Genomic DNA, 10,343 nt, shown 5'->3' on the forward strand with positions numbered 1-10,343 from the left:
CAGGGCCCGAAGCGGGGCTGGCTCGGGTCCAGCAGGAGTCCTTGGGGTTTTCCAATTGTCTGTGGCCGGTCAGACGGGAGCCTGGCGGGCTGCCCCGTGCCCGAGGAGAGCTTCCCCGGTCCAAGGCCGCCTTCCTTCCCCTCCCGCCTAGGGTTGGGCAGGCTCTGGCCAGGCGTCAGAGGACTCTCCTGAGGCTCCGCCTGGCCCTGGAGTCATCAAAACAACAGCTGGGCCTGGTGGGGGCGGGGAGGCCACCATGGGGAGCTCAGCTGCTGAGGCCACTGGTTCCTAAGGTGTGTCCCGGCTTCCCAGGCCTGCCCAAGCCCCGCGTGGCCTCCAGCTGGCCCCGGGGACAGCCTGCCTCAGCTCCAGCTCTGCCCACCCACTCACAAAAGGAAAACTTGTGGGGGGCTGTGGAAGGCTGACAGAGGAGCCTAGGGGTCTGCTTTAGGGGGCCAGCCATCAGGGAGGACGGGAAAGTGGAGGGTAGAGGCCCTGAGCTACTGGGTGGGTCAGAGGAGACCTCCACTTTGGGCAAAAAATTCTCTTTCTGCAAGTCCCCAGGCCCCTGCCCCGAAAGAGCGTGCCTGGCCATGGGGTGCACGTGCACGCGCGTGCCTGTGTGTGTGTGTGCGCGTGTGTGCATCGTGTGTGGGTGTACATGTGTGCGCCTGTGAGGGCGTGCCTGCATCCCCTCTGTCTGCTGGTCCTCACACCCCTGGGGGGGCACTGTCCAGACCCCACAGTTGTAGAGTCTGGGCTTCGCAAGGTTCCCTGATCTGCCCAAGGCCACTTATTGATTCACAAAGCATTTCCTAGCAGCCCAGGTGTCTGCAGGCACACTCTTGAGTGGTGAGCAGCTAGGCAGGGCTAGGAGAGCTGGCCCGTTCTGTCCCCATGGTCTGTACGCCAGGTGTGAGCCCAGCCCCACCCAGGCATGTGGGCCAGGCAAGGGGTGCTGGGCAGAAACTGAGCTGTGCTGGGTGGGCTGGGGAGGAACAGGCAGAGCCAGCCCTGTGCTGACTCTGGGGACTGAGATCCCTCCCCCTGCCCCGTGGTCCCACCCCCACCCCTGGGGACTCCCCCCAACCAAGGTGCTGACACAGTTCTGTCCCTCCCTGCTCTCTCTTTCCCCATGTACGCCTGCCTGGACCCTGCTTGGGGCTAGGACAGGGTATGAGGGTCACCTCCCTGTTACGGAAGGTTCCAGCACAGGGAACCCACACTAGGGAGGGGTCCCACCTCGGGAAGGGCACCACTGTTCAGTTCCCTGCACAGGCTGAAAACCAGGAGCACCTGGCTGCCTGCCTGCCTTTCTGCCTCCCAGCTGTGCCCTTGGGCCTCTACTTCTTTGAGGCCTGGCATCAGTCCCCATCCTGCCCCTGGGCCCTCGCCTACCCCCATGAAGCCTGCCCCTGCCCTTTATGCCTCCCAGGCATCCTTGCTGCCCTCACATACACTGGCAGGCCCCCACCCCAGGGCTCTGGTACTTCCTCTAGCTCCTGCCCCCCTGGTCTGACATGACCCCACCCTCCAAGGGGAAAATGAGTAGACATGCATCTTTGCAAACTTGCCGCTGCCCATCCCCCTTCTAGCCTGGCAGGGCTGGGAGGACAAGGGCTCTGCCCAGTGCCTGCACGTCCCCAGTGCAGAGTCTGTCGTGTGGCTGGGCCCAGCACAGAGATGACTGATGAATGCAGATGGGGTGGCACCCACCCCCGTACCCAGGCTGCCCACCCCATCAGCTGTCTTCCCTGCCACCCTGGGTGTTGTTGGCTGAAGGACTGGGCAGGGGTCGTCTCTGGGGCCACGAGGGGCAGGCCTGGGCCCCTAGGGAGTGAGACGATGCGACCACCAGACCCCCAGGACTGGCCCTCAGGCTCCGGCACGTCCCTGACCACAAACAGGCAAGTCGAGCCTAGAAGAATGTGTGCGTGGGTATCGGCAGGGGCCTCTGGGCCCTGCCGCTCTTGGCCACCCCTTCCCTCTGCTCCTGTGACTGTTGCGTGCAGTCAGGGGGCCTCAGGCTCGCCCACGCTACCCTCCAGGCCCACAGCAGCCGACCCCCACTTCTGGTTTCTGTGTTCCCAGCTGTGTGTGTGGGTGCCTGTGTACGATACAACTGACACGAAAACCAGCATCGCAGGCATCCCTGCGGGGCGGGGTGGGGCCAGGCCACTCTGCCCCTCGGGCTCTCAGCTGGGGTCAGGGGTGGGGTCAGAGGCCCCGGGAGCTGCCCTTTTCCCGGGGGTCAACATGACCACAGTGAGCTGGGGACAAAAGGCCCTTCTTCTCTGCAGAGGCCTGGACGGTGCGGAGGAGGGCGCGTTCCCGCGGACCGGCGGGGAGCAGGGGCGGTGGCTTGGAGAGCAACGTTGTCCCTGGGTTTTGTGGAGCCCCGTCCACCTGCCTGTGAACCGACAGGCGGGGTGTGCTAGCTCTGGGAAGTGATGCTTGGGGGCTCCCGGACGGGTCCAAGGCCACAGGCTGCTCCCTCCTCCTGGTCCCCAGAACCCAGGACCAGGCAGGGGCTGGCCCCGGGGGAGGGAGGGGGCTGAGGCCAGGGCCGGATGTGTCCTGGACGCCTCGTCCTTCTCTGCCCCCCCTGCCCCCAGGCCTGTCTTCCTTCAGAAAGAATGTTTCCCGGCCATTATATTTGTGCTTCCTCTGGCGTCTGTCTCAAGCCCAGCCCTGGCCCTGACCACTACACCCCTGGCTGACCCCTGTGTTCTCTGGGGACCCTCCGTCTGCCCATGTCTCACCTCGGGGAGGCGGGGTGAGGAGACTCACCGTGATGCTGGCAGCAGGGCAAGGTGTGGCCGGCCGAGCCACAGGGCAGATCAGGGGACTGAGCGGGGCAGAGCTGACCCTGGTGGGGGGTGGTCTCGGTTTGCGGGGGTCAGGCCAGAGCTCAGCGTGAGCATCTGGAGGGACTCTCGGCCAAGGCAGGTGGCCGAGCTCAGCCAAGGCTAGGGAGAGGCCCTGGCTGAGCGCTCCCAAGGCCAGGCCCCCGTCCCTTCTCCCTCTGATGGAGAGGCTGGAGGCCTGCTTCCTCGAGGGCTTGAGTCATGGCCAAGAAGAGTGGCTCAGTTTTTCCAGAAGGGACGGAAACTTCCCCGTCAGCCCAGCAGCATAGCCGAGGTGTGACAGTGGGCCCACCGCTGGGCAGGAGTGGGGACCCACAGGGCAGATCCAGTGTGGCCCGCTCCCTGCTGGTGGGTGCCCAGTGAGATGGGGCAGGAGCCAAGCCGTGTAGGCCATCTGTACCTGGGTCAGCTCCGCGCGGGGCCCCCGGGTCTCCTCCAGCTGCCTCCGCTCACAGCCCCATCTCCGCAGCAGCCCTGCTCAGCCTCGGGTGCTGGAGGGCTGGGGGCCAGGCACGGTCCCTCTGGGCGGTACACCCTGAACTTTGGGGGTTCGAGCCCATTGCCGCCCCCCTGGGGCCCAGGCGGAAGCACCAGGCAGTTTCTGGTCCCAGCCAAGGCCTGAGGTCTGTGGAGCTGAGCCAGCCCCACCACTGCCAAGATTCCCGGCGGGGGTGGGGTGGGGGGGGGACGGCGGGGACAGAGTTCTTGCTTGTTCCTGCCCCAGCTCCTCAGGCTTAGCTGAGCTGCTTCCTTTTTTAGGCAAAGTCAGAGCTCCAGTCTGTCTCCCAGCCTGGCGTCTCACCTGCCAGAGGGAGGAAGGAAAACCATTGAGTCCCATCCGTCCTCCCTGCTGGGCATTCTCCTGGGGAGGGGGGAAAGGGAGGGGACATCCTGGCAGAGATGGCCCTGCCGCCTCCCCGTGGGGGACCTGTGCCCCCACCCAGCTGCACAGAGAAGAGTGGCTGGGAGAGGGCGGCGGTGACCCCACAGGAAGGCATCTTAGGAGGGAGGGAGGCAGGGCTCTCCTGGACCTCACTCCTGCCCACGGGACACTGCCCCATCTCCCCTAAGGGCAAGGAATCTGCCCTGGGGGCACTGAGTGTCCCTCAGGATGTCCCCTGCAGCCAACCACCTCTGCTCTGGTCTAGCCAAGATCCCAGATGCAAGGCTCCTGGTCACAGTGGAGGGTTTCCCCAATGGGCTGCTTGGGGGGTTCTGTCCTCAGTCCTGGAGTTTGGCCTCAGCCCTGAGCCCCTCATTGGGCAGGGCCTATGGCGACAGCTATATGCCCAGCATGATCACACTGGACAGGCCTGAACCAGCCATCCTCAGCTCCTAGGCCTCTTCCTCTAAGAAGCCAGGTGAGGTGTCCCCCGGGAAGCTCCCCCTTAAAGGTCTCAGGCTTCTTTCCCCTCCCGATGCCCTGTCTCCTTTCTAAGTTCCACCCTTCTGATCTCTGTTGGTCATTCCTTGGAGGAACATGTCACAGCTCCCATACACCTGCCCCTCCCCAGGCTCTGTGGCCAGAGCCTGGGACTTGTTGGGGGGGACGTTGTTTTTGGTGTCACCTACACACTCTCATACCCCCTGGGGCTCTCTTGGGCTTGGCTTCAGGGACTCCCAACACTGCGGAGCCAAGGGCAGCGGGCCTAGGGCTGACCCAGCTTGGTGGCTCCCTGCTCAGCTCCTGGCTGGGGGCTGGGGGCAGCGGGTAGGGGACAGGGCTGACTCCAAGGCCTTACAGCCGGAAAGGGAGACCGCAGTGTCTGTGTGTGCATGCCACCCGCGTGTGTCTCGGCGGCATCTCACTGAGTGCCGCGTGTCGCCGCACCTTTGGGCCCTTTGTGCGCGCGCCTCCCCGGAGCCGGTGCTTCTCCGCAAGCCGGGCAGCGCGCGCGCCAGGGCGGGACCTCGGGGCGCGGCCGCGGTGGGCGGGGGCTCCCGGGGGCGGGGCCCGGGTCTGGCCCGCTCGGCCGCGCGCCCCGCAGCTCAGGAGCGAGCGAGCCACGAGCGGAGGCAGAGCGTGGCCGTCCCGTCGCGCGCGATGCTGCCCTGGACGGTGCTCGGCCTGGCCCTGAGCCTGCGGCTGGCGCGGAGCGGCGCGGAGCGTGGTGAGTGCGGCGGGCGGCCGGGCAGGACTCAGGTCCCGGCGCCCCGCCCCCCCCCCCACCATGTCCGCACCGAGCCACGCTCTCCTTCCGCGGCTGTGGGGCGGGGGCAGCTGGCAGGGGACCACACCCACCTGCGGCGCGGGCCCCGCCGGCAACTCCGCGGGATCTTGGGGCCTGGACGGGGAGGGGATGGGGCCTGTCGGGGAGGCTTGTCCCTGCCTCAGTTTCCCTTTCCTTGGAGTGACCGTTAATAGAGGGATGGTGAGAGGGTTGGCGTCGCCCCACTGGGTTGGGGGAAACTGAGGCCGCAAGGCCGGGACCAGAACCGAGACACCCCAGGCCCCTGTCTGCTCATGACAGTGGCGAAGGGCCCCATCTGCCCCCCGGGGTGCCGGGAGGAAGGGGGAGGCCCCGGAGGGGCTGATAGGGCCCTCGGGCTGCTGCAGCAGGTAACCTGCTTCCTGGGTCCAGGTGGAGCAGAGGATGGGGGCCAGGGGAGGGGTGACATCATCTGTAAGTGGGGTCAGGACTCCAACCGGGACTCCGGTCTTTGGGAGGGGCTGCAGTCAGCGCTCTGTCCCCCCCATGCCTCCACCTCTGCCCCCCCCATGCCTCCACCTCTGTCCCCAGTCTCCCCAGCTGCCTTTGTGCCCCCACCGCACGCCCCACCGGTTGCTTTACCTGGAGGCTGAGCAGTGTAGGCTTCTTCTTGAAAGCCAAGCCCTGGTGGCCCAGACCCATCCACCCACCACTCCTGGGGGCTGGGCCGGGTCCAGCCTTCACACAGAGTCTGCTGAAGACAGGGAGGGTGTGGGGGCTTGGAGGGGTCAGCTCTCCTTTGCAGATGAGACATGAGCCCAGGGGGTGCCCCAGGCATGTGGCCAGGGTGCAGAGTTGGAACTGCTGAGAGTGTGAACCTCCTGTTGGCTTAGGACCCCTCTCCCCCCTGGGGTGCCACCCCAGGACCTTTGGGGTGTGACTGAGCAGGCTTTCAGGGCTTCCTTGGGTAAGGGCAAGTGCCAGCTTAGGGAAAGCTCAGGCCCTGGGGGTTCTGCCCTGGGTGTGGGGCTGTCTGGGGGCCACCACCTGGGGCTGAACCCTTCCCTCTCCCCCAGGCCCCCCGGCATCTGCCCCCCAGGGGGACCTGCTGTTTCTGTTGGACAGCTCGGCCAGCGTGTCTCATTATGAGTTCTCCCGAGTTCGGGAGTTTTTGGGGCAGCTGGCGGCCCTGCTGCCCCTGGGCCCTGGGGCCCTGCGTGCCAGCCTGGTGCATGTGGGCAGTCGGCCGCACACCGAGTTCCCCTTCGGCCAGCACAGCTCAGGCTCGGCCGTCCAGGACGCCATACGCGCTGCAGCCCAGCGCATGGGTGACACCAACACTGGCCTGGCGCTGGCATACGCCAAGGAGCAGCTGTTTGCCAAGGCGGCGGGGGCCCGGCCGGGGGTGCCCAAGGTGTTGGTGTGGGTGACAGACGGCGGCTCCAGCGACCCCGTGGGGCCCCCCATGCAGGAGCTGAAGGACCTGGGCGTCACCGTCTTCATCGTCAGCACCGGCCGCGGCAACCTCCTGGAGCTGTCGGCCGCCGCCTCGGCCCCTGCTGAGAAGCACCTGCACTTTGTGGATGTGGATGACCTGCACATCATCACCCAGGCGCTGAGGGGCTCCATTCTTGGTAGGTGGGAGGAGGCAGGGCCCGGGGGAACCCCAGCGGGGATCTCAGGAGGAGGGCCAGGGGAGCCTCCAGGAGGACCTCGCACGCCTGGAGCAGAGGCCAGGGCTGCAGGCACAGGGGTGCACACGCGGCTTCTCCAGGGTCACACTCCAGCCGCTCACCCCAGGCGCCCCCCAGCCTGGGCTGAGGCGGGACAGAGGGGCAGGCTTGAGTAAGCACCTCCAGGTGGGGCTCTCTGCTGGAGAGTGGGGGACTTGGTGTGGGCTGAGGGACTCGGGCGCTGCATCTGGTGGAATGTGTCCACCTGGAGAGGAAGCGTAGGAGGTTCCAAGCCTGGAGACTCTGCAGAGGGGCCCACCAAGCCTGGAGGGAGGGGGAGGGCCAGGTCAGGAAGGGCCGAGACTGCCCCCCAAGAGCTAGGGCCCTACTTTCCCCGGGGCGAGGGCAGCCGCGGAGGGGTTGGAGTGGGACTGCACCGCAGGCGGTTGGGGATTGCTGGAGAGGAGGGCGGACCTTGGAGGGCCCGCTGCGGGGGCTAGCAGCTCCCCTCCGAGTTTCTTGTGGAACCCCCTGACCCAGCTAAACCTGGCGGAAGAGGGAGCTGGTGTTGAAGGGCCTGGTCACTGGCAAGGTTGGCTGTAGCCACTGAAAAATGCCAACGACCCCAGGGTCCTCCCAAGTCTCCACCTGTGGTTAATCGTCCACCTGAAACCAGAAGGGGTTGAACTGTGGGTTGGAGGGAGGTAGAGTGTCCTTCCGAAGATTTACTCCAGGACACCTGGCCCTGGTGGCCCCTGGGTCAACCACTGTGGCTGAGCCTGGAGGCGACAGCAGGAGAAAGGGCAAGCAGCTGGACAGGAAAAACCCAAGGCTGCAGGGCAGTGAGGCAGTAGGGCGGGGGCTCCTGGGAGTGGGGGCAGGGTCTGAGTGTGGGGGATGGGCGAGGGGCATGCCAGCCGGGCAGCTGCACACCCAGCATTAAAGAAGGCAGCATGGGGTCCCGAAGGGCTTAACCCTGTCCAGACATTTATGAGCTTCACCCCCCCTGCACGGTCACTCAGACGGCCCTGTGGTGCTCGGCATCAAAGCTCAGGAGTAACACACGTTTGGGGGTCCCACCCTGGAGTGCTCCCAACACACTCTCCTGGGGACTGGATGCCGGCAGCACCCGAAACTCCAGGTCCAGCTGCTCCTGGGGTTGTCACATCTCTCCTGCCCCTCGGGGCATTCTCCAGTGGCTCCCTTCTCCTGGCTGTACTGTGGGCCCCCTTTTCCTTGACTGTTCAGAGCTGAGCTGACCCCAGACTCTGCCGGCCACTCAGGCTGGATGGGGGGGCTGGTCCTCTGTTCTCTGACATCATGACAGTTTGGATCCTGCCACCTTTGAGGGGCCCTTGTCCAGGCCACTGGACTGGGTGGGAGGTGGCTGCTATACCTCCGCACTGGTTTGAGTTTGGAGCTCAGGCCAGGAGGGAAGCTCCTGATGGGGCAAGGTAGGGGGCTGGCTGCACTCATGTCCTTCTGCGGATCCTTAGGATCTGGTGGGCGTGGCCGGGGCTGGCCTGGCGCCCCGCGCCCTGCTCCCCGCCTCTGGGTGTCTTCCGGGAGTCAACAGTCAGAGCTCCAGGGTCGGGCGCGAGGAGGCACCTCTGTTCTCTGACCCTCTGCCCCCCACCCCGCAGACGCGATGTGGCCGCAGCAGCTCCGTGCCTCCGAGGTCACGTCCAGCAGCTTCCGTCTGGCCTGGCCGCCCCTACTGACCGCCGACTCGGGCTACTACCTGTTGGAGCTGGCGCCCAGCGCCCAGCCGGGGACGGCGCGCCGCCAGCAGCTGCTAGGGAACGCCACGGGCTGGGCCTGGGCCGGCCTGGACCCTGACACGGACTACGACGTGGCGCTGGTGCCGGAGTCCAACGTGCGGCTCTTGAGGCCACAGCACCTGCGGGTGCGCACTCTGCCGGGTGAGGCGGGACGCGGGGCCGGGCGGGCTGGGGGTGCGGGCGCGGCCGGGCAGGGCGCGGGGCCGGACGGCGCGGCCCCCTCCCAGCTCACAGGCGCTTCCCCCGCAGAGGAGACCGGGCCGGAGCGCATCGTCGTCTCGCACGCCAGGCCGCGCAGCCTGCGCGTGAGCTGGGCCCCGGCGCTGGGCCCGGCCGCCGCGCTCGGCTACCACGTGCAGGTCGGGCCCCTGTGGGGCGGCGCGGCGCAGCGCGTGGAGGTGCCCGCGGGCCGGAACAGCACCACGCTGCAGGGCCTGGCGCCAGGCACCGCCTACCTGGTGACCGTGACGGCGGCCTTCCGCTCCGGCCGCGAGAGGGCGCTGTCGGCCAAGGCCTGCACGCCCGACGGCGAGCGCAGCCGCGCCTCGCGCCCCCAGTCGCCGGGCGCCGGGGGCCGGGAGCCGTGAGCCGGCCGCGCCCGCGCACCCGAGGGCGCCCTTCTCCCGAGCTCGGTGGGTCTTGCCCCGGGGGTGGGATGCTGGCCGGCCTTTGGCCCGCGGGATCCCCGCGCAAGAGGGCGCCCTGCTTCGGCGTCAGCCCTCCAGGACGCGGCCTCGCCTGACCCTCTGCGGCAGCTCTGGCAGCGGCGCGTGCCCTCGCGACTCCCTCCCCTGCCCGGCCCAGAGCTTGGGCAGGATTTAGCGGGGAGGTGGACAAGGAGTCGGGGTCCCGTTGAGAACGTGAGACCCGAGATGGCTCTGGGCCCAGGACCACAGGGCGCCTGGGCGGCCGGACCTTACACTTGTATTAAGGGCCACACCCTCTGGTGGCAAAGGCTAGCATTTGTTTGAAGGAGCTTGGTCTCCGTGGCAGCTCTGAGTCCCCTCTGGCCACTCAGGTCCTGGATGGGAAGGGAAGGAGGTGGCTCTGGCCAGGTCCCCAGAGGCTTCCTGGAGGGAGCAGGGTCTGGGAAAGGGGAGGGGAAGTGCTGGGAGTTGATCGTGGTCAGCAGCTGGGTGGCTGGAGGGACAGTCTTCACCGGCATGCTCAGCCGGCTTGGGGGAAGTGCTTGCCGGGAACAGTGGCCCTTCCTGCCTACCCAGGACCCCACTGGGCCCAGCCACACCCACTGGGACGCAGATGGCACCTTTTGGGAGGAATGGGACAGGAGCTTGGCATTTGGGACCCTGGAGACAGGCGAGCTTGTTCCTGCGGGACCCCAAGGCTGGCGCTTGCAGGGAGCTTTCCCTGCTTCTGGGTGGAGGGCCTCCAGGCAGGGGCAGGGACAAGCACGGTTCCCCTGGGTGCTGCGCCCCAGCCATTCTCTGCAGTGTCTTCTGACCCCACCTCCTGTCACTCCTTACTATCCTGGGGCCACCAGGCAAGTCCCAAGGCAGTGCTGCTCTCCCTCAGCCCCACCAGGCACCTCCTCCTCCGCCTGCGCTGACTCAGTGCTCACTTTGCCTCTTCCCCACTAACGCCCCAGACTTTAAAATACAGTAAATCAGATGTAAACTTAGCCCTGCAGTCTCCTGAGAGTGCTTTATTCCTTGTGAAAACACGCCAGCCCCATAAAAGGTTGCAAGTTAAAAAAAAGTCTTGGGTGGAGGACGGATGGTACCCCGGCGGGTGCTGGAGAAGAGGAGGGGGGAGCCTCCCCCTCCCAGTGCTGGGACCGTGCCCCCTGTGGCCTCCCTGTGCATCTCCTCTTCAGAGAGCGCAGGCCCCGTTTCTGAGGGCATTGCTGGGACC

The 10,343-nt window shown here is 66.7% G+C and overlaps 1 protein-coding gene across 2 annotated transcripts; it reads left to right on the forward strand.

Annotated features, from left to right (window-relative positions):
* The first annotated feature begins 4,347 nt into the window (after positions 1-4,347).
* VWA1 (von Willebrand factor A domain containing 1) lies at positions 4,348-10,131 on the forward strand. Of its 2 annotated transcripts, XM_057551730.1 has the most exons (4): positions 4,846-4,978; positions 6,094-6,651; positions 8,334-8,612; positions 8,721-10,131. In XM_057551730.1, the coding sequence occupies exons 1-4, from the start codon at positions 4,912-4,914 to the stop codon at positions 9,056-9,058; spliced, it is 1,242 nt and encodes a 413-aa protein (XP_057407713.1). In that variant the 5' UTR covers positions 4,846-4,911; the 3' UTR covers positions 9,059-10,131. The 2 variants fall into 2 exon arrangements, 1 of the variants encoding a protein (XP_057407713.1); XR_009009103.1 differs by lacking the exon at positions 8,721-10,131 and having other exon boundaries at positions 4,348-4,978; positions 6,489-6,651; positions 8,334-8,472.
* The last annotated feature ends 212 nt before the right edge of the window (positions 10,132-10,343 follow it).

Source organism: Balaenoptera acutorostrata, chromosome 1 (genome assembly GCF_949987535.1).
Source record: "Balaenoptera acutorostrata chromosome 1, mBalAcu1.1, whole genome shotgun sequence".
NCBI lineage: Eukaryota > Metazoa > Chordata > Mammalia > Artiodactyla > Balaenopteridae > Balaenoptera > Balaenoptera acutorostrata.

Excerpts from the sequence above, each read along its gene's own strand:
- VWA1 (XM_057551730.1), top strand. The coding sequence starts at position 4,912 with ATGCTGCCCTGGACGGTGCTCGGCCTGGCCCTGAGCCTGCGGCTGGCG. Across the intron at positions 4,979-6,093 it reads GCGGAGCGGCGCGGAGCGTG|GCCCCCCGGCATCTGCCCCC; the intron begins GTGAGTGCGGCG and ends CCTCTCCCCCAG. Across the intron at positions 8,613-8,720 it reads GCGGGTGCGCACTCTGCCGG|AGGAGACCGGGCCGGAGCGC; the intron begins GTGAGGCGGGAC and ends CTTCCCCCGCAG.